The sequence below is a fragment of the Rhodamnia argentea genome, chromosome 6 (assembly GCF_020921035.1).
Source record: "Rhodamnia argentea isolate NSW1041297 chromosome 6, ASM2092103v1, whole genome shotgun sequence".
Taxonomy (NCBI): Eukaryota; Viridiplantae; Streptophyta; class Magnoliopsida; order Myrtales; family Myrtaceae; genus Rhodamnia; species Rhodamnia argentea.
Window position 1 is genome coordinate 7,080,901 of NC_063155.1, and position 26,513 is coordinate 7,107,413.

The 26,513-nt window shown below is 41.9% G+C and overlaps 4 protein-coding genes and 1 long non-coding RNA gene across 7 annotated transcripts; 3 read left to right on the top strand and 2 right to left on the bottom strand.

Annotated features, from left to right (window-relative positions):
• Positions 1–1,399: 1,399 nt before the first annotated feature.
• On the top strand, positions 1,400–5,840 carry LOC115744689 (kinesin-like protein KIN-8A). The gene is made up of 7 exons (XM_030680014.2): positions 1,400–2,409; positions 3,181–3,454; positions 3,691–3,741; positions 3,838–3,930; positions 4,017–4,382; positions 4,521–5,207; positions 5,398–5,840. The coding sequence occupies exons 1-7, from the start codon at positions 1,547–1,549 to the stop codon at positions 5,422–5,424; spliced, it is 2,361 nt and encodes a 786-aa protein (XP_030535874.2). The 5' UTR covers positions 1,400–1,546; the 3' UTR covers positions 5,425–5,840.
• Positions 5,841–6,245: 405 nt separating this feature from the next.
• Positions 6,246–10,096, bottom strand: LOC115745095 (protein Dr1 homolog). 3 transcript variants are annotated; one of them, XM_030680511.2, is made up of 6 exons: positions 9,933–10,096; positions 9,727–9,818; positions 8,735–8,824; positions 8,098–8,192; positions 7,327–7,395; positions 6,246–6,596 (listed from the first exon to the last, which is right to left on the bottom strand). In XM_030680511.2, the coding sequence occupies exons 2-6, from the start codon at positions 9,779–9,781 to the stop codon at positions 6,435–6,437; spliced, it is 471 nt and encodes a 156-aa protein (XP_030536371.1). In that variant the 5' UTR covers positions 9,782–9,818; positions 9,933–10,096; the 3' UTR covers positions 6,246–6,434. The 3 variants fall into 3 exon arrangements, with proteins under 3 accessions (XP_030536371.1, XP_030536378.1, XP_030536363.1); XM_030680518.2 differs by having other exon boundaries at positions 6,246–6,593; positions 9,941–10,089; XM_030680503.2 differs by having other exon boundaries at positions 9,941–10,089.
• Positions 10,097–11,697: 1,601 nt separating this feature from the next.
• Positions 11,698–17,980, top strand: LOC115745034 (putative phospholipid-transporting ATPase 9). Its single transcript, XM_030680448.2, has 11 exons — positions 11,698–12,514; positions 12,887–14,226; positions 14,405–14,515; positions 14,612–14,888; positions 15,104–15,192; positions 15,270–15,378; positions 15,469–15,678; positions 16,192–16,317; positions 16,413–16,511; positions 16,683–16,874; positions 16,961–17,980. Exons 1-11 carry the CDS (start codon positions 12,122–12,124, stop codon positions 17,591–17,593), a joined length of 3,579 nt encoding a protein of 1,192 aa, XP_030536308.2. The 5' UTR covers positions 11,698–12,121; the 3' UTR covers positions 17,594–17,980.
• An 842-nt stretch (positions 17,981–18,822) lies between these two features.
• Positions 18,823–20,111, bottom strand: LOC125315630 (probable calcium-binding protein CML15). The gene has a single exon (XM_048281183.1). It carries the CDS (start codon positions 19,648–19,650, stop codon positions 19,162–19,164), a length of 489 nt encoding a protein of 162 aa, XP_048137140.1. The 5' UTR covers positions 19,651–20,111; the 3' UTR covers positions 18,823–19,161.
• A 3,412-nt stretch (positions 20,112–23,523) lies between these two features.
• Positions 23,524–26,298, top strand: LOC125315631. The gene is made up of 2 exons (XR_007198895.1): positions 23,524–25,614; positions 26,072–26,298. It is a non-coding gene; the product is annotated as an uncharacterized LOC125315631 (long non-coding RNA).
• Positions 26,299–26,513: the final 215 nt, after the last annotated feature.

Below are 26,513 nucleotides of genomic sequence, written 5' to 3' on the forward strand. Positions count from 1 at the left end.
TAGATGACACGTGGCGGTTGACCGATATACCTATTTGGGGTTTTTATCCTTTATTTGTCACATGTATATCAATTTGAAATTTTTTGAGATATTAAATCAATTTAACTGAAATTAGCATAGGGTAAATTTGTCACAAGTATATCGAGTTTGGGATAAATTTGTTACATGTATACTAGTTTGAGATTTTTGGTGATCAAAAAAATAATTTGAAGTAAATTTATTACAAATATATCTGATTTGAAATTTTATGTGGTAAAAAAATAGTTTGTGGTAAATTTATCACGAATGTACTAGTTTGAGGTATTGTTTGGAGTAAATTTGTCACAAGTATACGAGTTTGGAGTTTTTTGTGATATTAACCCAAAATAAAAATAAGAAGTCCCATGGTCAATTCCGATTTAGGCCTAGAATCTAGCTATTTGGAAAATGATTATCCTTAGGAATAATCGATGGAGATCTTCCATTCCAAAACTGTGAAATTTTGAAGTTTGAACTATCTTCTCATGGATTTATTGATCCCACCCAAGATGGATATAACATGCATGGCATGCCTTCGATCGCTGAGGGGTTATCTCTATCCGAAAATGGGGTTGATAAATGATATTCGATGTGTTTTTCAACCGGCGAAGATGATAATATCATGGCTACATCAATCTTACAACGCAATACTTTATAGTTTGAAATCACGTGTTGCCAAATGCACGGGTTACATCACACGCACACAAAATGCAGCCGCTTCTTTCTAATCGATCTAAGACGATAGAGAAATTATTGTTTGTTTGAAGCATTTCATAGCACATAAAAAATCCGATTTCATATGCTTCGAGAATACCTAATTATAATAATTACACGAGAAGTGCATTCCCTCGCTTGAAGAAAGAATAAGCCTTTTAATTAGTCACCTAATTAAAAAGAAATCAAGAAAAAGATTGACAATGTCCCTTCAACATAAAGAGCGAGATCTGACCGTTTGGGGTCTTCTCTGACACGCAGTTTGAACGTTACGAAGCCGATGCCCATTCAAATTTCTCACCTAAGAGCACACCACTTCTCCCTACTTCCACTCCCATCTCTTTATACTCCGTAGTCAGTACGCATCCACAGAGAGAGAGAGAGGCTCGAACGGAAGAAGATTGCTCATAGCAAATTCCCTTCAAAAGCCGCATTTCCCTCCCTCTCCGCCAGCCGTCCATATTAATCAGTCTCTCAACGGCCGAGATTCCACCGAAATCGTTTCCCCGAGTCACCCGCACTCGATTCGTACTCTTCCCTCCCTCTTCTCTTTCCAATTTTCCATTTGTCAAGAGCTGGTTGCGCTGCTGCTGCTCCTCTGGTTTCAGCTTCTTGAACTGAACTGCGCTTCTTGTTCCCACTTTCACAGTCTTGTCACTGACTTTGAAATCTGTTTTCCGGGGAAGATTTTCGATCTTTGGTCTGTTTTTCCGGGAAAAGATTCTGATCTTTGGCCACTGTGTGACTTCCTTCTGCAACTGGGTCGGTGGAAAGATTTGTCGTAGCTGGTTTGGATGGTGAGAAAATCACTAGAATGCCAGTGTCGACGCGGTCTCACTCTCAGAGCAGCAACCGAGAACAGAGCAATGACGACGACTCGTGCACGGGCCCGAGGACCCGGATCAGGACCCACCAAGAGAGGGCGACCCAGATGGGCAACCTCAATCTCCCACTGCGAAACCCGCACCATGGGCTCAAGGAGAAGATGAAGGAATTGACCCTCCTCTACGAGCAGCAAAAGCAAGCAAGAAACATTCCAAGAACAACAACGGCGGAGGAAAAGAGCAGGAATCGAGTCGGCTTCTCGACCCACCCGAGTATAGACCTTTTCGGATCCAACCGGCGGGGAGTCAGAGACGCGACGGAGCCGAACGCTGAAAATGGGTCGAAACCGGGTCAGGTCATGAGAGAGAACACGATGACCAACTCAACTATCACAAGAACATTCGTCTTGCCCCAACCCATCAACCCGAAGCCGAGACCCGAGGACGCGAAGGAGAACATCGGGTCGGGTCAGGACAGGATAATCGGGTTCTCGACCTGCCCGAGGAAGGCGGCTCTGGAGACCACCACCACGACGGTGGCGAGGAGGCTGTCCATGGGTGGGCCGGCAAAGATTGTTCCTGAAATGGAGAAACCGGAGGCCGCTGGAGAGAGAAACTGCGGAGGCGATCACAGTCGGATCCTGGTGTTCGTGAGGCTGAGGCCGATGGCGAAGAGAGAGAGGGATGCGGGGTCGAGGTGTTGCGTCAGGATCGTGAACCGGAGGGACGTGTACTTGACGGAGTTTGGGAACGAGAACGATTACCTGAGGCTGAAAAGGTTGAGAGGGAGGCATTTCGCTTTTGATGCTTCGTTCCCAGACTCCGCTACTCAGCAAGAAGTTTATTCCGCTACGTGAGTCTCTCTCTCTTTTTCCTTTTTGAAAAAGTTCGAGGGTTTAATGGTCAAATGCATTTAAATTGCTAGTGAAGAGTTCGATTCCAGTTTTGCTTATGAAGTCATAAGCTTTGGTAAATGACAACCTGTTGAAAAGATTAATAGTCCCTCCACTCCCTGCTTGCTAATTTTAGTTTGTTTATCACAAAAATGAAGCTGGCGGTGGTCTGTCTATCTAGTTCTCGAATCGGGTAGCTGGAAACAAGGGACTGGTAGGAGGTTATTGCTCCATTGTAGCTTTCTGGAACTATTAAGCTTCAGACGAGCGAAATTTTCTATTTTTTCCCTGCCTAGAGGATTCTGACGTTGAAACGAGTTCTTGCTAGAGATCCTGCCTCAGAGAGATCAAGGGTGTTCTGTTCTCTGTCTCGCGCTTTCTTTGTTTTTAAATTCAAGCTTTTCAGACAAGTTTTCACTTCCATTGGCATCTGCATCAAGCATACTGTTAGGTGGCAGAGAAGTTCCAAAAGAGAAAGGATTTGATTGTGTATCGGATTTTGGATGTGTTCATTCGAAGGAGCTGAAGTTATTCTCTTGTTGAGTAGCTCTTTTAAGTTCTCCAGTAATGGAAATGCTGTAGTTGGATTTTGAATGTGTGCATTTGAAGGAGCTGAAGTAATTCTTTTGTTGAGTACCTATTTAAGTTCTCTAGGAATGGAAATGCTGTAGTTTTCTTATCAATTTTAGATGGAAGTGAAGAATGAAGTTGTTACTTACTTTTATCAACAGAACAGCGGAATTAGTCGAAGCAGTTCTGCAGGGGAGGAACGGATCCGTATTCTGCTATGGTGCAACTGGAGCTGGAAAGACTTACACGATGCTCGGCACTGTTGAGAATCCTGGAGTCATGGTTTTGGCAATTAAGGATCTCTTCACCAAAATCAGGCAGAGGAGCTGTGATGGAAACCACTTGGTTCACCTGTCCTATCTCGAGGTCTATAACGAAACTGTCCGAGATTTGCTCTCTCCTGGAAGGCCTCTTGTTCTCAGAGAAGATAAACAGGTTGAATCACGGATATGTGCACTTATTCGAGAAGATTTTTTTTTTTAAAATTTTTTTGCATTGTGATCAACCTTATCAATATTACTCTCTTTAGTCTAGCCTTCCATATGAACTTGCTTCATGGAATAGAAAATGATTATTTTCAGTTTTTTTTTTTCAAGAATTGCATAAGGAGTTCGGCTTATATGAAGTAATAAAAGTCAGTAATATCTAAATTGCGGTTGACTGTTCTTCAGGGGATTGTGGCAGCTGGTCTCACACAATACAGAGCTTATTCCACAGATGAAGTAACAATACTATTCCCTGTCAAACTTTCAGATTAGGGGAGAGTTTGTTGAATGTAGAGGCTGATAATCTTCTTTCCTCATTTGCTTGTGACACAGGTAATGGCACTGCTTTTCCAAGGGAACCAAAACCGAACTACTGAACCAACACGGGCGAATGAAACATCTTCCCGATCCCATGCCATTCTCCAGGTATATTTGCAGATACATATCCTTAACAAGGTTTCCCACAAGAACTGTGATTCCGAGTCTCTTACCCCCTACTTTGTCGTAATAAGGTTGTGGTTGAATATCGAGTAAAAGATGCCGCCATGAATGTGGTCAACCGAGTGGGTAAGTTGTCATTGATCGATCTTGCCGGGTCAGAGAGGGCTCTTGCCACAGATCAGAGAACACTTAGATCACTTGAAGGTGCCAACATCAATCGGTCTCTTCTTGCACTAAGTAGCTGCATTAATGCTCTTGTGGAGGGAAAAAGGCACATTCCATACCGAAACTCGAAACTCACACAACTGCTCAAGGACTCTCTGGGGGGATCTTGCAATACTGTGATGATCGCGAATATCAGCCCAAGCAATCTCTCATTTGGTGAGACACAAAACACACTTCATTGGGCAGACCGGGCCAAACAAATCCGCACCAAGGTCTAATTCCTTGCAACTATTGTTTTCCTTTCTCTAGATAACGAACAATGCTCCTTCTCGATGCATATTCTTAAAACTTTGGGGCTTTTCTTTGGAGATGTTGGCAATAATTATTGATACTTGCTCATACATTCACAGGCATGTGAGGTGAATGAAGAAACATTGCCGGTACCAGAATCAGAAACAGATCAGGCCAAGCTGTTACTGGAGTTACAGAAAGAGAATCGAGAGTTGCGAGCACAATTGGCTCGGCAGCAACAGAAGCTTCTCACCCTTCAGGCACAGTCCTTGGCTGCCCTGTCATCTCCCACCCCGTCCTCTGTGACCTCTCTGTTGACTCCTCCTACAGCAGGTCAGCCGAATGAAAAACGGAGACCCAGAGCTTCTTTCTTATCAGGCACTTGTTTCACTCCAGAATTCAAAAGGAGGGGAGCGGATGAAGTGGTTAAAGAGCTTCAACAAACCATCAAGGCCCTGGAGGCGGACATGCAAAAGATGAAGAAAGAACACGCCTTGGAATTGAAACAGAAGGACGTTTGCATAAAGCAGCTTTCACGAAAGGGTGAAAGAAGATCATCGATAGGAGTGGGAGGGGAAGGAGTGAAAAGGGTAGTCACAAGGGCTAGCTTGAGACCTATGGAGCCGAGCACTGGTGAGTTGAGGAGCCCGAGTCACCGGTTTAAATCACCAATTGCCGCAGCTAAGAAGCGCAGCTTTTGGGACATAACAACGGCTAGTAGCCCTTCGGTTGCCACGCTCAATGGAAGAAAGACCAGAAGCCATGTTGTTCCAGATCCGGCTGGAGCTCCCTCCATGCTGCTTCAGGTAAAGTAATAAACACCCCATCCCTGCCATTTTCCAGAATGGCTTTATGCTATTCCAACTGACAGGCATCCACCGAACAATCATAAGCACATTAATACTGTTCCTGAGTTTCTTCTGCTGCTGCGGATCGAGTTTGCAAATTCTTTTTCCATGTCTATTTTTGCTTACAAAAGAAATTGTTTTCATACAGCCGGGTTTTGCTCGTAAAAAACCATAATGTTTCAAGTTGAGGCGACTAAAGAAAGAAAAGTCGGAGAGATAGAGCTCGAGGATTATAATGTGTAGATGAAGGAGATGGAGAGAGGCAGTATATGCTGGTGGCATTCAATAATTAAGGACATTTGCTTTGTGGGGCTGCTTTTCATGTTTCTCTTCCTCTATGCGTGCCATCGATGAAGCCTCTTAAAATCTGTTTGTATCCTTACCATCTATTCTTTCCCAATAGTTTCAATTGAGCTCATAGCAGATTCTTTTATTAGTTTGATTAGATTATGTTTTAATGTACTGCTTGACTACGAAATGGCTGCGCAATATGTACGCTCAGGCGGTCGGCTTCCCTAGCCATCCATGTATTTCCTTTTAGTTTTAGACTACTGCAAACTCGCAATCACAACAGGACATCATCAATTTGACTTTGAATTATGCGGTACTCTATGCTGGTGAAGTTTGTGTTGGCATGTGCCATTCCAGGGTCAAGGAGCCGTTCGAGAAAGAAAATGCCAAACATAGAGTGAAGACTGGCATTTCCCTCAACATAATTACGCTATTCCAAGCAACATGACACAAATTATCGACAACAAAAGGCTGGAATCTTCCCATGATTCATCCTTGAGGATTGAATATCACCAATCCTGACGAAGCAGTTCTGGCTGTTTCCAATTTGCGAGAAAAATCTTTTCTCCGAAGAATCAAAACTGCATCTAATAACATCAGCAGCCACAGCTCTCAACAACAGCCTTCATTTCTTAAGAAGATGAACGAGTGTATACAGAAAAGTAACTACAGCAATCACGGACCAGAAAAGGAAGATTGGAGCAGGGTAAGAGCTCTCGCTAATTACATTAGGAAAACATCCATACATAAAATACAAGCTCGAAATGTATAATGATATCAACAAAGGCCAGACTACCTCCCAACTGGCTCTGTACAAAATAAGAGGAGATCAGAAGCACATATAGAAGAGTTAGAGATGCTTGCCTATGGTTTAAGGAAATCAAGGTCCTAAAATTAGCTCTCCACATTAGAGTCTACATCTGTTTGTTTAGGCACCGCGGCCCCACCATTCATCCTGGCGCGCGCCTCAGCAAACATCCTTTGCTGTTCTGCTAGTAGTGCTTCTTCGGTCATCTCGGCTCCATTACTCCATTTACCACCTTTAAGAGAATCCTGCTGTACACATTTAAGAGAAGATGTTAATGCTCCCGCCGACTTCTGAAACTGACATGGCCCAAAAGCAATAATCAAGAAGGGATCAAAACGCTAAATGAGTTTCAGAAAACAAAAGACCAGACACTGCTTATGTTTTGCATCTTGCCACGTGCGCACAATTCAAGTAGCTTTTGGATTCCTCCACTTCAAAATTCTTCTCTAGCATTGTCTTTTCAACAAGGGATTAGCTATATGCAGACATTGTTGATTCTACAAGCTGAGACCAAGATCTAACTAGGGACATTGAAAATGAGAAATAACAGTGGTTTATGCTCATTTGGGTCATCAGAGGCCAACATCTTTAAGTATTTGTTTCCCGACACTCTTAAGGAACAGGACCAACCTCGAGTCACCCTCCATAATAACAAACATTTGATAAGAGAACTCGTCGTAAACCACGAAATCAAGAAGTCCCTACACAAAAGCTGACCCCTTTAGATAAAATAAAATTTTACCTAGCACAAAAAACTCAGTTGCTTAGAAGTTTAGACAACTTTAGAAATTGCAGCACGGTTCATCTCCGTAAAGTTTGTTAGGGATCATGATATCCACTCTGAAAGTATCTTGAAATTCCAATTTGTACCAGCTTTTAGAATATTAACAGCCGCACATGGAGCAAATGAGTGGCAAGCTTTTTTAACTAGTCACACAGTTACAAAAAGAACACAATTTACGAAAAGGAAAGCAGTACCATTGTCTCGTGCTTGTGCTGTTCATAGGCTGCATAAACCTCTTCAATGTACTCCCCAAATCCAAGAACCTGAAATGTCAATCAACTACCAAATCAGATCTAGAATATCCTGAAACAGCAATTACTATGAGCATCTAAAATCATAGTCCAAGAAAAGAGACAGCCACAAAAATACATACAATATCAAGGGAAATATTCCCTTCTCTTCAACATCTGTTTTTAATGTTCCCTTGTAAGTAACAAAGTAATGGTGGACTTGCTGACACTTCAACTAATGGGAAGTATTAGGTGTTTAAGCCTCCCAAAAAAATAAAATAATAATCACTGGCATTCGAGATGAAAGATTTCTACCACTTGAGTGGCATATCCATGTGATTTATACTAATGCTGCCATAGTTTGGCTTTCAGTAAGCATGCAGGAGAACATGATATATTCCAAGATCCTAATGGATGTATGCCAAGGAAGGAAGACAATTTAGCTTTCAAGATAAAAGCCATTGCCATCAACAACAATCCGATGATGACAATTCAAGCGTTGGTTTGTCTGGTTAGATATTAGGACAAAATGCAAATAACGCTGCTAAAGCCCATGGATTCTCCCGTTGAAGTAAGGTTTTGGCATTGCGAACTATTATTCACAAGGACAGAACTCAAGCACATGGTTAAATGTACTAGGATAGGAGAATGTGTAGGATCAGAAGAAAAGCAATTACAATGCAGAGTGTGTCCAATGAAGAATTAGAATAAGAAGAACCAGAACAAGAAGAGCACCTCTAATGCCTTGAGTACATGCTCGGGAGCAATCGTTCTTTTCTCCTCTCGATTACAAACTTCATTGGATTCAGATGACACAAGGTTTATGAACTCTGAAGAGACAAACATAAAAAGGAAAAGATGTGAGATACAAGGCAACCAGAATATTGTTAAAAACAAAAAGAAAAGGAATGCGATAGCTATGGACCAATGAGAATAGGAGAAACGCAAACCATATAAAAACATTGCAACAAGTCAACTTAGCAAAAACCTCTGTACAAATGCACAAGTTTCCATACAAGAGCTGTTTCAAAGGGATGGAGTATGGTTAACTTATCAGGAAGCAAATGTGGGTATAAAAGTATAGTTGGTAAAAGAGCCCCAGCATTCGACCTTAATTAAAAAAAAAAGGCCCCAGCATAAAGCAATTGTTGTCTCAGGTGTCAAAATGCACCAGCTCAACTTCTGGGAAAGAAAAATATTTGATCACATACAAATGAACCACCAAATAATTTACTAGCGATATTCAATGAAAATTATCATCAAACAACTTTTTGTCCATCCATAAACAAGCAGTGAAGTACCGCATCAACTAAAATAATCTATGACTAATTTATGCCTGCCATAAAATCTTATTCAAACAACTAGTTCTCACCTACACAACACTCGATTAATAGATCTTGAGCATCTCGTGCAACACGAACATCAGGTGGTAGCATTTCCTTTATAATTTTTGTCATAGTTGCTGCAAAAAATAAATAAATAAATAAATAAACAGATAGACTGCTTTAGCACGAAGTGGAGCATTGTAACGCACCAGTTTGACGAATATAACACCACATGATTAATCAAATTATTTCCAACTGTTATAAGTGTTATGAAAAAATCCACTACGCACAACATAGCGAAATTATACAGATATGCATAAACTCCCCACCACCAAATATTGCTTCATCTGCAAGATTGGTCACCACACAATTATTTCTTTTAATCAGCTAGTGCATTAGAATTGAGTAAACTCATGTCTTGGCTTCCCATGGCTATACTTGCAATAAGTGGAAGCATATTGAAATAAAACTATGGAAAAAGAGGAATTAAAGCAAGGTTGAAACAAATCTGTATAAGTATTGTAGCCGAACCGATCTCCTAATCCCATTAAGTCATCCCATTAAGTCATATGGGAAGAACATATTTACCAGAAGGAATACTGACTGCAGAAATCAAGAAGCTGGTCAAAACAAATAGGTCACTTCATGACTACCTCACACTGATTTGAGATTAAAACAAGGGATCAACCCATTGATTTGCCTGTGAAAGGTTCTTCAATTACAGTGTGCTATATGTATCCCAAAAACACTCACTTTCACTCATAAATTGCAAATAACCAGTACCATTGCCACCAACCCTACTTCCATTTTGCAAGATAGAAGAAAACTGAAACGACAAACTCCATATAGTTCTCCCCCAAATTAAGTCACTCTCACTGACTAAGCCAATCATGCAGTGAAGGAAAGAGAACGAAACCCCGATTCAGCCACTCGACCCCCAATTAGAGACACAAAACACCATATTCACAAACCAATACAACAGCAATCCGTCGAATACACATTAGACAAAGAAAGAGAGGGAAGGCGGAAAAAAGCTGACCTTTGGGGAGCGAAGCATCCTCCTTCGATTTGCCTACTATATCCATCGGGTCCATCTTTCGAACTTCAAACGGACACGCGAACAACCAAACCCTAACCAAACACGCGATCAAACACGCCCGTAGGCAAATCAGAACAATCCGATCACGAGCAAAGACGCAGAGACCTCAAAAAACGATCGGAAACGACGAAAACCTCGCCATTCACCTACTCACCTAGTGATTGAAGCCGAACGGGAAGCAGTATCGAGCGACTGATCTTCACGCTGTCGAACCAGAACCACCGACCAAATCGATGCGCGAGACGGCGTCAAGGGGCGTGGCACGGATCAACACACACGATCAAAATCAAATCTCTATCGAGGAGAAGAAGAAGAAGAGCATCACGGCATCACGGTTCTTCAGGAATCCACAGGATAAGACGACTCGCAGCAGATTAGGGCAAACAAAGCGAAAAAATGTTTCAATCTGCCGGGGTTGCCCCGCCACGCGTCAGGTGGGCGCGTGGGATTCGATCGCGCGCCAGCTAAGGACGATTCGCGCGGCGACGATCGCGCACGCGGCTTTGAAGAGCGTGAATAGGCAGTCGAGCTCCCTCCTGGGGCTTGCTCTTATTCTTATTTCTCGCAGAAAAGGAAAAAAAATAAAAATAAAAATAGAGAGAAAGGAGCTGACACGAGAAAAGGTCAGAAACTAATTTCCTGCGCGAGCTGTACTACGACGCCGTTTAGGGAAAAGCCGGTTTTGACCTCTGAGATGGGCCTGGCATGTTGGGCTTTTACTTATTGGGCCTAGATAAGACTTAGTTGGTATGAATTTGAGGGCCGGGCCCGAAACGGGCTTAGGCTCCCTTCTGTACAACCCCGTTTGTATTACTCCAAGAGCGATAGAAGAGGGGTGGAGATAGCGGCAATAGTTTTGCCATATGCTTCATTGACTTGAGATTAAGCTAATGTTTTTAGCTTCGACTAGAGATGAATCGGACTGCTTCGACTCGATCTCAAGAAGCCGTTAAAGGTGGTGTCGAGACCCGAGGCCCGACATGTGAAGACGCGAGCCACAAAATGAACTCGATCCGTCAATTTGGTCGACTCATAGCTTACGATAAGAGTCGACTCTTTTCCAAATCATCTTCGAGAGATGAGTATTGTGAATAAGAGTCGACACTTACTAAAGTACATATATCTTGAAAAGTCGAGTCGGGAATTGCGAGAAAAATTCCAGATAAAAGCCATATTTATTTTTTCAAATAAGAGCTCGAAACGAACCTTATTTCAAATTTAAGGTCTAAAATGTCCTCATTGTTTCAAATAAAGTGCTTGACCAATTGTATTCTTGTCATTTACTTCCTTGTTCTTTTCTCTTTTTTTCCACTTCTTTTTTTTTTCTTTGTTGTGTCCGGTGAGGGTAGCCCTCGCCTAATTGGACGAGATGACCCTCACACTATCTAGGAGGCGGGCACTCGCCTGTGGCCAGCAAGGCTACCGGTGAAAAGGAATGAAAAACAAAGAAAAGAAAAAAGTAAATGACAAATGGGCTTTGTTTTTGAAATAATAAGCCACTTCAAACTTCAAATTCTTATTTGAAATAAGTTCTTATTTGAGAAAATGATATCCTTATTTGGAATTTTTCTCGAGAATTACCTGTCCTGATCTTACTTGGAGATTTCTATGAAAAAGAGGCAGCTTCTAACTCACATCTTCTTCCCCCACCGTTCTCTGGCTTCTTTTCTTCTTCTCCCCCAGAAGAAGTGTTAGTGAGAGAAGTAGTTGAGTGTCTGGTCTAACACCACCTGCAAGAAAGTCCCACTCGCCACTTCCACCTACAGGTCAAAATGAAGGATTGACAGGAAGGTCCAGAGCTCAAGCGAAATAGCTTCTGGCCTTGTTTGACATTGACAAAATCTCACTTTACTAACGCAAACAAAAAGAAATTCAGCAAAGAACCACAGTTCCAGACGGTTTACCATTTTGGGTTCTCCGTATGTCAGTCTCTTCTTCGAAGATCAGGTCGCTTCAGTGTCGAATCTGACCCTTTGAAGCACATGTTCTTCCTTTCTTTGGCTCCTTTCAGCTGCAACTTTCATTCCATTCTCCATCCTGGGATTTGCTGTCTGAACTGTACTTCCAGCTATATTCTTACATCGCTCTCTTTCTAAGTTTCCACCCAATCCTGTCCGAATTCAGGATCAGTTGCTTCCCAATATTCGGTTCTTACAAGCTAGTTGATGTTTATGAACAATGGGTACTGATGCTCACGATGGATCCAGCAATACAGGGGAAGTTGATTTCACGGTCTTTTCAATTCTTGGAGGAGGGATTGTGTCCTCCGAAGTAGCTCTTTATGGGGTCTGAAACAGGACGTTGGGCCTAGAAGTTGAAGAAAAAGTTGAAGGCAATGGCCGGTGGTAGGAAAAGGAAGCACCATTTCGGCCGAATCCACGCTTCTTCGAGCGGGAAAGACTCCTTCTTCGGCGAGCATTTCCTGATCGGAGGGCCTGGTTTTTCGAGAGTGGTGTTCTGCAACGACCCGGATTGCATTGAGGCCGGTCTTCAGAAGTATGATAGTAACTACGTGAGAAGCACAAAGTACACCCTTGCCACATTCCTTCCCAAGTCATTGTTTGAGCAGTTCAGGAGGGTGGCCAACGTATATTTCCTCCTCTGCGCTTTGTTATCTTTCACTCCTATGTCTCCTTACTCCGCCCTCAGCAATGTGCTTCCTCTGGTTGTCGTTATCGGAGTCACGATGGCCAAGGAGATTATAGAAGATTGGCGGAGGAAGAAGCAGGTAAACCTTCATCAGTCTCTGCTTGCAGAGGGACGAAATTATTCTCTCCTTTTCTTATGTCCATTAGGATACGGATCAAAGTTTTCTTGCTTTTCTACCTAGGAATCATTTGATAAGCATGTTGAGGTAGCAAGGAGTGCTCGCCTTAAGTACGAAAAATGTACGTGGCATTGGTTAATATAGTTCTCCAACATTGTCTGATCATCCAATAATGTGTGCTTCTGTGTGTGTTTTATTTGTGCATTTATGTCTACTTCATGCTAGAGGGGACGGTTATCCATGTAACATCGGCATTTTGTTTCTTGTATTTGAAGCTCGTAAGTCGTAAAAACAATTTTCTGTTGGCTGGTTTTGCTGGCACTGTTGTGACAGGACATCGAAGTCAACAATAGAAAGGTAAAAGTGCATCAGGGTGATGGTGTTTTCGTCGACACTAAATGGCGAGATTTGAAAGTCGGAGCTGTTGTGAAGGTAGAGAAGGACGAATTCTTCCCAGCTGACCTGATCTTGCTCTCATCCAGTTATGACGAAGCAATTTGCTATGTTGAGACCACAAATCTTGATGGAGAAACCAACCTGAAGCTAAAACAAGCACTTGATGCAACTTCGAAATTGCAAGAGGACTCGGATTTTCAAAATTTTAGGGCCATGATTAGGTGTGAAGACCCAAATGCGAACTTGTACTCTTTCATTGGGACCTTGGATCTTGGGCAAGAACACCACCCTCTAAGTCCTCAGCAACTTCTGCTAAGGGACTCGAAACTACGTAATACAGATTACATTTATGGGGTGGTCATTTTCACAGGTCATGACACGAAGGTCATTCAGAATTCAACAGCACCGCCCTCCAAGAGAAGCAAGATCGAGAGAAGAACAGATAAGATTGTGTACTTTTTGTTCGCTCTCTTGGTTCTTCTGTCTATCATTGGCTCGATATTCTTTGGAATTTCTACTAGTGAAGACCTTGGAGGCGGATTTATGACAAGGTGGTATCTACGACCGGACAAGACGACAATTTACTATGACCCTAAAAGAGCGGCGATTGCAGCCTTATTGCATTTTTTGACAGCACTAATGTTGTACAGCTATTTCATCCCCATTTCCTTGTATGTGTCCATAGAAATCGTGAAGGTTCTTCAAAGCATCTTCATTAATCAAGATCTGTATATGTACTATGAGGAAGGAGACAAGCCTGCTCAGGCCCGTACCTCAAACTTGAATGAAGAACTAGGCCAGGTTGACACGATTCTCTCCGATAAAACCGGTACTTTGACCTGCAACTCCATGGAATTCATTAAGTGTTCAGTGGCTGGTACTGCTTATGGCACCGGAGTCACGGAAGTAGAAAGGGCTATTGCCAGGAGGAAAGGGTCGCCTTTAGATGAAGAGGTGGCAGGAGAGGAAGTCCATACTGAGGACAAGACATCTGTAAAGGGATTTAATTTCACTGATGAACGGATTATGAATGATAACTGGGTAAATGAGCCTCGGGCAGACGTCATCCAGAAGTTCCTGCGCTTGTTAGCAATTTGCCACACTGCAATCCCAGAAGTGGATGAAGAAACAGGAAGAACCTCATATGAAGCTGAATCACCAGATGAGGCAGCATTTGTTATTGCAGCGAGAGAACTTGGTTTTGAATTTTTTGAGAGGACTCAGACGAGCATCTCAGTGCGTGAATTAGACCCGATGTCAGGAAAAAGAGTGGAAAGGTCAGATTTTTGTCTTTGCTTGTTGCGTTATTTATCCTGGCAATAAGTCGCTACGTTTTTTCGTATTCCATATATGTGATAATGGCATGTCGAGGGTGTAATTACTATATCCTGCTTGCGTTAATCAAACATCCTTGTGGTGCGAGTCACAGCAGATGTTTATTTTGGATTTTTGCAGAACCTATAAGCTGCTAAGTATCTTGGAGTTCAGTAGCTCGAGGAAGCGGATGTCTGTAATTGTGATGAATGAGGAGGGGAAGCTGCTACTCCTCACTAAAGGAGCTGACAGGTTTGACAGTTATCATGGACTACTCATGTTCTCAACTTGGGAATTCTGTAATTGGGCTAAAATATACTCTCTCTCTCTCTCTTTCTAATCAAACAGTGTCATGTTGGAGAGACTATCAGAAACTGGAAGCGAATATGTAAAACAGACAAAGGAGCACGTAAATGAATATGCCAATGCAGGTTTGAGGACAATGGTGCTAGCATATCGCGAACTTGATGAGGGTGAGTACAGTGAGTTCAACGAAGCATTTACGGCTGCAAAGAATATAGTTAGTGCCGATCGTGAGGAAGAGATTGAGGCAGTTGAAGAAAGGATCGAGAAGGATTTAATTCTCCTAGGAGCTACAGCTGTCGAGGATAAACTTCAAAATGGGGTGAGAACTTGAGTTGAGACACTTTAACTAATTACAGATTCCAGCAGGGACTGATCATAACTGGAAAATGATGGTAGAAACAAGGTCTTTTAGTGGTGAAAGTTAGTCAAAGCTGCTTATGGTTTTCTTGCAAAATAATCTCAACCTTCCATATCTTGACCATATTTTTCAATTGTCAATAAAAGGTTCGACATCATATGAATTATGTTGGATAGGTTCCTGATTGCATTGACAAACTTGCTCAAGCTGGAATCAAGATGTGGGTTCTCACAGGAGACAAGATGGAAACAGCGATCAATATTGGGTAGGTTTTCTTTCTATATATGGAGTAAATTAAGGCAACATTTGAAGAATTTAAACTTACCGTTGGATCGTTTGCAGCTTTGCCTGTAGCTTGCTTAGACAAGGAATGAAGCAGATAATAATCAACTCCGAAACACTGGAGAATAAGTCCTTGGAGAAAGCAAGGGACAGTTCTGCCGCTGCTGCGGTATTTTCTTCTATATTATTATGTTTCCTTTGGTTACATGTTCAAATATGACTAGTAGTGAGGTTGCCAGAGATTGCTTGCTTTTTTCAGGCAGTCAAGGCGAGCGTCCTCCGTCAAATAAACGAAGGCAAAGCTTTGCTTGATGCATCTAGGGAAAGCCCTGACGCGTTGGCATTGATCATTGATGGCAACTCACTTACTTATGCTCTGGAAGATGATGCCAAGGACATGTTCCTTGACCTTGCCATTGGCTGTGCATCTGTCATTTGCTGTCGCTCATCTCCCAAACAGAAAGCATTAGTAAGTTGCGCAATGTTCAGCATATTGCCCTATTAGTCGTTCCAGTGGTTTCACTATAATTTGTCGAATTGAGATAATTTTCAAAAACAATGCCTGACTGTACTTATGTTTTCTCTCAGTTCCAGAGTCTTCTAAAGTCGCTATGGAGCGCAGATAGTAATTTGGATTTTAGTCCAGCAAATGATGATGAATTGCATAAGAAACATCTTAGGGGACAATCTTGTCATGCTATGCAGAATCGATGTTAAAATCAGCTCTGCACTTAACTTCATTTACTATGTTATGTTGCAGCAGGTTCTTAAAGCCACTGTGAAAAAGACAATTTTTCCAAGACAATCCTGATAAATGTGTGTAGATGCTAAACTAGCTTGACTTTCTAAAACATTCCCGCCTTTGAGAACTCATGCATTAACAATGCCTCAATTTGAAGGCCGACTATATAAAGCATTCCATGTCCGAGCTGCGTTATCTCCAATTTTAAGATTCTTGAGTTTCTCTACTTGAAATGAGTAGGTCACAAGGCTGGTTAAACTCAGAACTGGCGGTACCACTTTGGCGATTGGCGATGGTGCAAATGATGTCGGAATGCTTCAGGAAGCAGATATTGGAGTTGGCATCAGTGGATTTGAAGGAATGCAGGTAACAACTCCCCAGAGTTTCTGCTTTTCTTTGTATGCCAGTACCACTTGTTGTTGTCTGATCAGCTCACTGTCACTTTTTTTCAAATTTTTCAGGCTGTTATGTCCAGCGACATTGCGATTGCGCAGTTCCGGTTCCTGGAAAGGTTGCTTCTTGTCCACGGGCATTGGTGTTACAGAAGGATGTCTTCAATGGTAACAATCAACAAGAAAGTTCAATCTCTAGAATTGGAGAAATGTCTTGTCGTAGTTATGGATACACTCGTTCTCATATTGGACAGCCATAAATTTAGATTGCTTCTTAGCCCCTTGCCATTTCCGTCCAAAGGACCTATCCACTCATGTTCTGCTTATATCTATTTACAGATCTGCTATTTCTTCTACAAGAACATTGCCTTTGGCTTCACGCTCTTCTACTTCGAGGCCTATGCCGCATTCTCTGGAGAAGCAGCTTACAACGATTGGTATCTCTCGTTTTACAACGTTTTCTTCACCTCGCTTCCCGTAATTGCCCTCGGAGTATTCGACCAAGACGTCTCAGCTTGCTTATGTCTCAGGGTAGGTTCCTTACTGCAGCAATTATGTTCCTCGTAGTTTCTGTATGCTTTTATATCTTTATCAGTTGATCTCATTCCATGTTACAGTTCCCGCTTCTATACCAAGAAGGCGTGCAAAATATGCTATTCAGCTGGGGCAGAATCCTCGGATGGGTGTTAAACGGAGTCCTCAGTGCAACTTGCGTCTTCTTCTTCTGTGTCTATTCCGTGGAGACTCAAGCGTTTAGGAAAGGAGGAGAAGTGGTCGGCTTCGAAATCCTTGGAACGACAATGTACACCTGCGTCGTTTGGGTCGTCAACTGCCAGATGGCGCTATCGATCAACTACTTCACATACATTCAACATCTCTTCATCTGGGGAGGGATTATATTTTGGTACATATTCCTCTTAGCATACGGAGCAATGGACCCTGACATATCCACGACTGCCTATATGGTCTTCCTCGAGGCGTGCGCCCCGGCTTTCTCCTTTTGGCTCATCACGCTCTTCGTTGTGGTCTCGTCGCTCCTGACATACTTCATTTACTCAGCCGTTCAAATGCGGTTTTTCCCAATGTACCATCAGATGATACATTGGATAAGGAATGATGGGCAATCGGATGATCCTGAGTACTGTCAACTGGTGCGCCAGAGATCGTTGAAGCCCACCACAGTCGGTTTCACAGCTCGTTATGAGGCAACATCGAGACGCTTCGAGGAGATCAAGGCTGAAGAAGAATGAGGAGATCCTCTTTCTTTGTAGGCCATCATTAGGATAGCTGCAACTTTGTTTGCAATTATTAAGGTTCTTTAAGCATGTATACCATGAGAGATCAACTCTCGAGCCGCTTATTCTCAAAGGAGGTTCGCAAGATGACGGTCTCAGCTATGATCGTGCTGCTGTGTCCTCCCGGAACATTTTGAAGCTCCAAGACAATTATTTGATGTTTTGGAAGCATGGAGAGCCATCAGACAGGATTTTCCGCCAACCTTGTCACGGATGAAATTAGTAAGCTGTTCTTGCCATTACTCTTGGAACCAACATTGCCGAGATTTCTCTATCTGTTCGCAATAGATCAGCAATGTGATTTGGGAAAAACCCAGTAACAAAAAAATCTAGGTGCTGCCACAAGCTCTTCGTATAGATTTAGAATCTTATGCATACCTAATTGAGATGTGATGCAATCGCATCGCATCACATCGCCTGACCCAATTGGGAGGCCAAAACACAAGCTTATCATGGTCATTTGAAATCTGCTCAACTTAGCACTCGCCGACCTCAAGCTGATTCCGTAACTTACAGCCAGTATATTCTCCGCGATCTTTATTCTTCTGTTTGGCTTTTGAGAAACACAGAACTGCAACCGGAGCTTCTATATGTTATAGACGTGACACGGCAGTTTAAATCGACGAGTTCCAGGACTCGAGCAGTAAAAAGACCTCTTCCTTTTTGTCAAGAAATGACCCAGCAAGCTCCTCTTCCTAGCCACCATTCCTGTCACTGACATTACATAGTGTTTAAGAAATCTTAATCTTGGCATCTCAGTAAATTTAGCATAAGCAAAGAACAAGCAACCTTCGTGCCGCTGCTATGTCTTTTACATAGAATTTATGGTGTTACTTCCACTTACTTCTGGTAGCAAATCTTGGTCTGGACATATCTCTCTCGGTTGTCGTCGAAGGTCCGAACACATTCGGGACGCAAAACGGGTCCCTTCCATGCGATGGCAACTTTGATGCAGGGACTGCAGATCAGTATGCTATGCAGAACTAATCTCAGCTAATGCAACTACAGCTCTAGAATGTGTGCAAACTCTGACAATTTGTGCCATTCAGATCAAAAGATGTATAGTTACAGCACAGGTATAACAATGGCAATCTCATGGCTTGTATCCATTCGTTCTTCTGCAGAATCGGATTCCGGGTTCGGAGTGAAAGTGCAGATCATGAGAAGAAAAGAACGCAGTGAGCAATCCACACCAACATCAGGACTTTGCCAAAGAAGAGAAACTCAAGAGATTGAATAAATCTAGGATACAAATTGTCAGCTGACAGATCTTATCTACATGTTAAAGAATTAATCAAGAATCGAGGCCGACCCATGTTTTCCAGTTCTCGCCCTGCGCCGCACAAATCACGTGCATCGCAAAGCAAGAAAGAACTCGCTTTCTTGAATTCTAACCATCTAATCGACATTGATTTTGCAGAGACTCCACGAATCTGCACAAATTCTCTGCAATGTGGATGACCATATGTCGTTCTTGCTTGCCATAGATTCAACACGTTACACAATTGGAGAAGCCATCTACATTAGGAGAAGGACTTGCCGAAAATATCAGAGGCCGACTTCGCCATCACGGTGGCAAACTCATTAAAGCTAATCACACCATCGCCGTCCGCATCGGCCTCCTTGATCATCTCCCTGAGCTCCTTGTACGTCAGCGGCTGACCCATCTTGGCCATTGCCCCGGCTAGCTCCGCCGCCGTGATGTACCCGTTGCCGTCGCGGTCGAAGGAGCGGAACACCCCCAGGAGCTGCTCCTGGTTGATCAGCACGTCCTCGTTCATGTCCGGCAATATCACGTTCACCAGCTCGTCAAACTCGACCAGGCCGTTGCCGTTGGCGTCCATGTTGCTGAGCAGGACGTGGACCTGGTCCCCCGACGGCTTGAGCCCGAGAGAGCGGAGGAGCGCCGCCAGCTCCAGGATCGTCAGACTGCCGTCGGAGTCCATGTCGAACCGCGCGAAGATGTCCCTCAGCTGGCTCAGCTGGTCGACCCGCAGCGTCGCCGCGGCCATGGCTAGGATTTAATGTCGCACGCAATGCTCCGCGACGTGAGTTCTCGCTGGGCTCCTCGACAGTGAGGCTGGAAGCGGATGCCCAGATGAAAATGCGGGTTCTCCGAAGGAGGAGGAGGCGGTGGCGTTGGTGGGTGGCGGTGACGTTGGTGGGTGTCTGGTGGTGGTGGAAGAAAGAAGAGGAGGAAGGGGGGTGGATCTTTGGTATATTACGCAATGGAGGAGGGGGGTGTTGAGGTTGGTTATGGATTTGAGGTTCAATTTGGTCCAATGGCACAGACTTTATAACGGAAAAAGCGCGTCGGTGATTAAAATTTGTACAGGAAAGCTGAAGATTCGCAGGACATGTTAGTCTAGTTGGACTAGGAAGGTACGAGGAAGGTGTCCATTGTTCATATAACGTTGGACTTAGAGCCAGAGAATCTGGGCATTTTGTAATTTTGGAGTGTCCCATTTTGAGGGGACAAGCCATTAAAAAAACAAAAAAATACTTGATGGTAGGTCAAATTTAAGTGCTAAGATAAATCTGAAATGAGAGATTTGTATGCGGATAGGACAATGAACTTTGAATTAAGGCTGGGTTTGCATGGAAATTGAACGATTCGAAAAATATTTTCTTAAAAATCATTGTTTGCGATACTTGAGAAAAAAGAATAAATGAAAGATATCTCCATTGTCCGCAAAAAAAAAAAAAATTAGACATAAATTATTATTTATCATGGAAAAATATTTTTATTTGCTTAATTATTTCAAAGTTATATAAGCAATTATTTTTAAGAAATAATTTTTTTTTCAAATTATTTATTTTTCGCAAAACAAAGTACTTATATGCATACCTTTTCTCCAAGGTGAACGGTGTCACATAGCAATTTACTAGCAAACTCTCCCCAAGAGATTCGCTACCATAATGTCAGATCCTAAGCAATATGAAGAACTTGAAAGTTGGGGGAAAAGGGGCAAAAATCGAAAAAAAGATTAGTAGATTTAAATATCAAATCTTTAGATAAGTTGTATCGGAGCGGGACGTCTTGTGTTCGAACATTTCGAACGAGAGTCTTTACTTTTATACCCATTTATTCATCTTTGCCTTCAAGTTTTAATTTTTTGATCAATTGGGTGATCCCACTAAAATATATGGAAATGTATAAGTTCATGTTAATTTAAGGATTCAAGAAATGTAAAAGAAATGGGATTAATACCATAGAAAATCCTAAACTAGTATACCCGTAAAAAAAATTTATTCAAAACTAATTTTTTTATCACAAAAAACTCTAAGTTGATACACTTGTGACATATTTTTACTTTAAATTAATTTTTTGATCATCAAAAATCATAAATTGGTACATTTGTGATAACTTTATCTTCCGTTAATTTCCGTTAAGTTGGGTTTATACTATCAAGAACTCCAAACGGGTACTCATGTGGCAAACGAAGGGTAAAAACTTTAAATCGGTGCACTTGATAACTGTCATGTGTCATCTAACTCAATAATTTGACAATAAAAGTTAACCGAAACTAACGAATGATAAATTTATCATAAAATATGACCGATAATTAATTCGACGGCTCGCCGCGAAACATAAATGGGTCAAAAGATTGGAAGTACTGCGCCGTCGGTCGGGGGCGACAGGAATTTCGCGGCTCAGGAATTGGAAGTCACATCTTCAAAACATCCAGAATTTCTCGCCAAAGTGCTCTAGACCAGCCTAAAAGTTTGGAATTAACAGGTTGACGAATTTTGCAGGGCGTGCCGTAAAGGTGGCAAAGTATCTGTGCTTTGGCTTTGCGTGCCACGAGAAGGAATTAAAAGTACTGAAGATAAATAGTTTGCAATATTAAAATAACAAAAAGGAGCTCATAAAAAATTGAAAATCGGGAATATATTTGGGAATATTATTAGTACATGCATATGTCAAAGGGATAAAATAAGAATACACGCGAGAAACGAGGAATCGCACTTTCAAATATAACAATTAACGGGAACCCTTCGGCAAAAATCGTGAATTTATAATTTCGCGTTCTTTATGTCATTCGGTAGAGATTGAATTTATTTTTTATAAAGCACATTTCATCTATAGTCATAAGATATAATTATTTGGAACAATATTTGGTGATCATAATTATGTTACTTTTTCTGAGAAAAATTATCAAAAAAGTCTTAAACTTATTGTAATTATGCATCTTAAACCTTTTGTAATTGTACTAATTCAATTCAATTCATTCGATCGATTTTGGCTTCTTGGTGCTGACGTGGATGTCGGCCATCAAGTGTCATAATATTTTAGTTTTTTTTGAAATTTTCATTTTCTTTTCCTTTTTTTTTATTTTTCTTCCCCCTTCTTCCGCGGGAGATCGGCCCGGTGGCGAGGTCGGCCTCGCCGGATCCGGGCTAGAGACTCGCACCTCGCCCAGCAAGGGTGAGGTCGACCTCATTGGCGCCGTCGCCAGCGACCGGTTAGAGGAAGAAGAGGGAAGAAAAAGAAAAAGAAAGAAACAAAAGAAAAAAAAAGGGAAAAATTCAAAAAAAATTATTAAAATAATATGTCTCCGAAAGGCCTGGTTGACATCACCGTCGACCGACTAAAATTGACCGGATGGACTGAATTAACATAATTCTAAAAATATTTAAAATTGAATAAATAAAAAAATAAATTATAATAAGTTTATGACTTTATTTTTGATAATTCTCACACCATTTCTGTATTTGCGTAATAATATTCATGTACGGTGGTTTGAAATGAAAGACCTGCACATCCACGTGTATTGCGTAATGACGCCATCCGCAGAGCACTCGGAACCAAGCACGTGTCATTGCTCCTCCGTTTCCCCCGGCCCCACCACGCCAAAAAAAAAAAAAAAATCCTTTTCTATTTTATTTTATTTTGGTCAAAGAAATCCATACGTTTGGAAATCGACTGACTTTAGTACTTTCCGAAAATTACTATTGATCCATAACTTTGTAATTTGAGCACAAAATTCATTATTTTTAGACTAAGTATTTGACCGCTCGACCAGCTTTCTAGAAGTTATTACTTGCTCTTTCCAATTTTAACTAATCAACAAAAACTATTTTCATTATTGACAACAATTTTGATTAGAAATTTTCGTAAACGATGAAAACATTTTTTGTTCGCTCACTTTTGTAAGCGATACAAACGATCAATCCTAAAAAATGCTTTCTGAACAACTCATTGTGGCGAAACGAGCGGACCATTATTTCATGTCGACATAGAATCCAACTGAATTGATTCATAGCACGTCAACAACGGTATAATATTCACGAGTCTCCTCTTTCATACGATTGTTCCAATTAGGGCGATAATGAGAATATTAAGAATTCATTCATGACGCGATATACCGGATTGATAATTACAAGCGAACATTCGAATGACGCACTCGGCCATATGATATTTCGATCTCGTAACCTAATGTCACTTAATATGCACGCGATGTTTCTCTCGTAATTAGCATGATCAAGTATTAGGTTAGCATTTCAAAACTAGTAAAATTAATTTATGAAGCTTGTCCGATCACCGTAATTAAGAACTTCTGTTAACTCTACATTTTTCTCTCTCTGGCATTTATTTGTTTTTTGTTCCTCTTAAATTTACGGGGTTTTTTTTTTTTTTGTCTTAACGCCTGCTTGATTGTCGTATCGTCGCCAAACATCTCTGGTAAGTATTAAGGAATTGCCCGGTCGGATTTTTCTTTTTTTTCCTTTAGTCAAACATTAACTTAAGATTTAAGGGAAAGTACATATGCAAATTTTTTTTTTTGGGATAATTTTCCCTATAAATTATCAGGATTATTGGTGGAGTTATTACGAAAAGGGAAAAAAAATTGATGCGATTTGCTAAGGGCAGAAGCCAATCCCTCTCTAAATATCTACTTCAACCACTTACAACAGTCCATGTCAGAGAGAGAGAGGGAGAGAGGGAGAGAGGGAGAGGCGGAGTCGGAGGCGGAGGCGGAGCGACGTGCGGCGTCGGTGGCGCAACAGATTCCTGGTTCATCCTTTAAATCCGCCTCACTCTTTATGCGTTCTTCTCTTCCCTTCCGCACCTCGCATTTTCTCCTCGGTACTGTTGCATGGATTGGGAGTTCTTCTGTGAATGCGATGAGGTCGTGCCCGGATCTGCGTTCTCTTCTGGGTCTTCTCCGTCTCAGATTTTGCTGTCGGAATGAATTCTCGGTCGTGTTTCCAGGATTGATTTCTCGGTTTTTCTTTTTGTGGGTCGGACTTGTTGAGAGAGCTTGTGTTCGTTTGGTTGTTCGTTAATGGTGTTGAGGGTGTGGTGAAGTCACTGGAGGCAGCGGTTCATCGATCTCTTCCTGGGGAATTTTGTCGATTCAAATAAGCAAAACGCATGAATCGGTCGATAAACCTCTGCATCCAGCGCTCACTCCTTTCTTGTTCTTTGGGTGTGTTTTACTTTTTCTTTTCTCTTCGATCTCTTTGGCTTGGTGAAATCTTTAGATGTTGAGAAGGGCGAGTAGTTTGAAATTGGGTTCTAATGGATGAATTGGTCTGTGGTTCTTTACTCTGCGTTTTTCTTTTTGTTTTGTTTTGTTTTGTTTTGTTTTCTTGGGTTTTCACACTAAACGAGGTTCTTGTTTGTGCTCCTAGCTTGATAATGCTTTTTGCATGCTTTCATAATGCAAATTATCAGCTTCCATGTCCGCTTGGCTTGTGATGCTGTGGTAACTTACAGATTTTTATGAAATGTAGTATTTCTTGATAAGGAAAAATTGTCGGGAACTTCTGTGATCTTGAAAAAAGAAAGAAAGAAATAAAGAAAGAGAGAAGGATAGTGTGGATCATTCGAAGGTGACGCTTTTTAGGAGGATTTTCTGCAGTTGTGGTGGTGATTTCACTATGCTTGCAACTGTTAGAGCTGCAATTTGTTGTTGAGATTTGACCATATGAAGTTGACAAATTTTTTGCTTACCCATAGATTTCTCCGAGTAAATTGACCTGCTTTGAAGCATTACTATAGTTGCCAATGCGCGCGGAGCGGACTATTGTTGATTGAATGTGTGGAGTTGATTTCTCCTCTCGTGTTTCATCATCATCATTTCAGTTCATTTCTGGTTCTCCCTCTCAGTCCCAGTTTCTTCGAATAGTTGCTGATGAAGGTTCTCCAATACGAAAAGATGTCGAAATTTGTGGGAAATTGTGGTTTCCTTTTATGAAGTACAAGTTTGATATCATTTGCCGAATGGTCGTTATCTTCACTACAAGCCTGCATACGTTTAACAATTCAGTTAGCTTATCTTTCTAGATGCCTTCCTCAAAGCGACGTGTTTCCCCTGATTCTTCTTCATAATTTCCTTTGCACCTTTTGGCCAAAAGTTGTGTTCTTCGTGTTGACGCATTGGATTATTTACAAGCTCAAGCTTATTATTGCTTCTGTACCTTTTGACATAAGTACTCCGGGGAGTGATTTATCCAGAAGTTTCTACTGGGTCACGCATGATTTGAGTTTCAGGAAGTCGTTAGGCATTTTAATTTTCTTTTTCCTTCTCTGTCCCTATCTTTGTTAGTGGAAGTGTGATACTGGCCGTCTGCAATGTACCGCATAGTCTTCTCATGGTAGCCATTGTCTAGTTTTTGGGATGAAAGTGGTTCCCTTCCCATGAACATGTCATTTTCTTTGATCTGGTGCTAGAAAAGTGGTTCCTTGGTTCCTTTTGGTTCCCCAAGGGGACCATCTTTGAATGAAGTTTTCCAGCCGCAGGACAAGCTGCGGCTTCAAAGTGAGGAAAACAACAGCTTGTGGACTACAACTTGGGAGAGAGAATCCGAAACATTTGAAGGGAAGCACTTTTGGAATCTGGCATCATGTTCCGCTTACGAAGCTAGCTTGGAAAGAAAGGAAAAGATTCTTTTGTGTGTACACTGTGGAGGAATCACCAAAATCTGGGGGCTTGGGTTTGTGGAAGAATCTAGGATGACATCTGCAGGTTGAGGATACTCTCTCTCTGTCTTTTCCTTTTCGGTTGGTTTTCATTTTGATTCTTGCTGTCTTAAAATGTTTATGCTTAGCATAATTACTCTTTGATGTCTAATTCTGTGGTTTGGTGGATTGTTTGTGAATTTTGTTCGTATGGTTACGACGCGGTGGCATCGTAGTTGTGAGATACCGCAATTGAAGATGTTGCTTGCATTCATTGTGTACTTGTCACCTACAAGGAATACTTTACCTGTAGTAGTTTGTGTTTCTAGTTTAACTTTCTCGCTTCTTTTCGTCGTGTGTTTCCTTTTTCGCCTTCTCTCTCTCTCTCTCCCTGCTGCTGCCCGGCTTCGGCCTTGAAGCTGCTATGAGGTCGGCTGCCTTAAAGCTGCTGCCCTGTCTGCCGCTCGAACTCTCTTCTTTGTTATTTTTCCTCCCTGGGTTGAGCGCGCGATTGTGTTTCACAGGGCCTTCAGTTTTGTTTGAAGAAAACGGCTCGCCCCCATTGGCATCAATCGGGCTGTTTCGTGCCGTTTATTGCTTGTCCTCAGAGAAGATAATAACTTCGCCGTGCAGTATTTCCTCATATTATTTCGCGATTAATCTCGTGTATTGCCTAATGATGGTGAGGTTGAAATTATTGGCTTAGACTGTTTTAAGGAGTTCCGCAAGTTAAATTTTAGTTTCCTGTCAACTTGGAGCTAAGTTCTGATTTAGCTTTCGGGGGCAGGAAGTAGGACGCATTGTTCGTTTCGTGAAGGACACCAGCGAGTAATCCTGCCACCATCAGATGTGCTCCATCTCTCTTGGGCCCGGACTGTGTTACAATTGAGAAGGGGAATTTCACAATGAGACGAAATCGGTGATGATGGCAATGGCTTCTTGACCGATAAATTCGACTTGAACGAG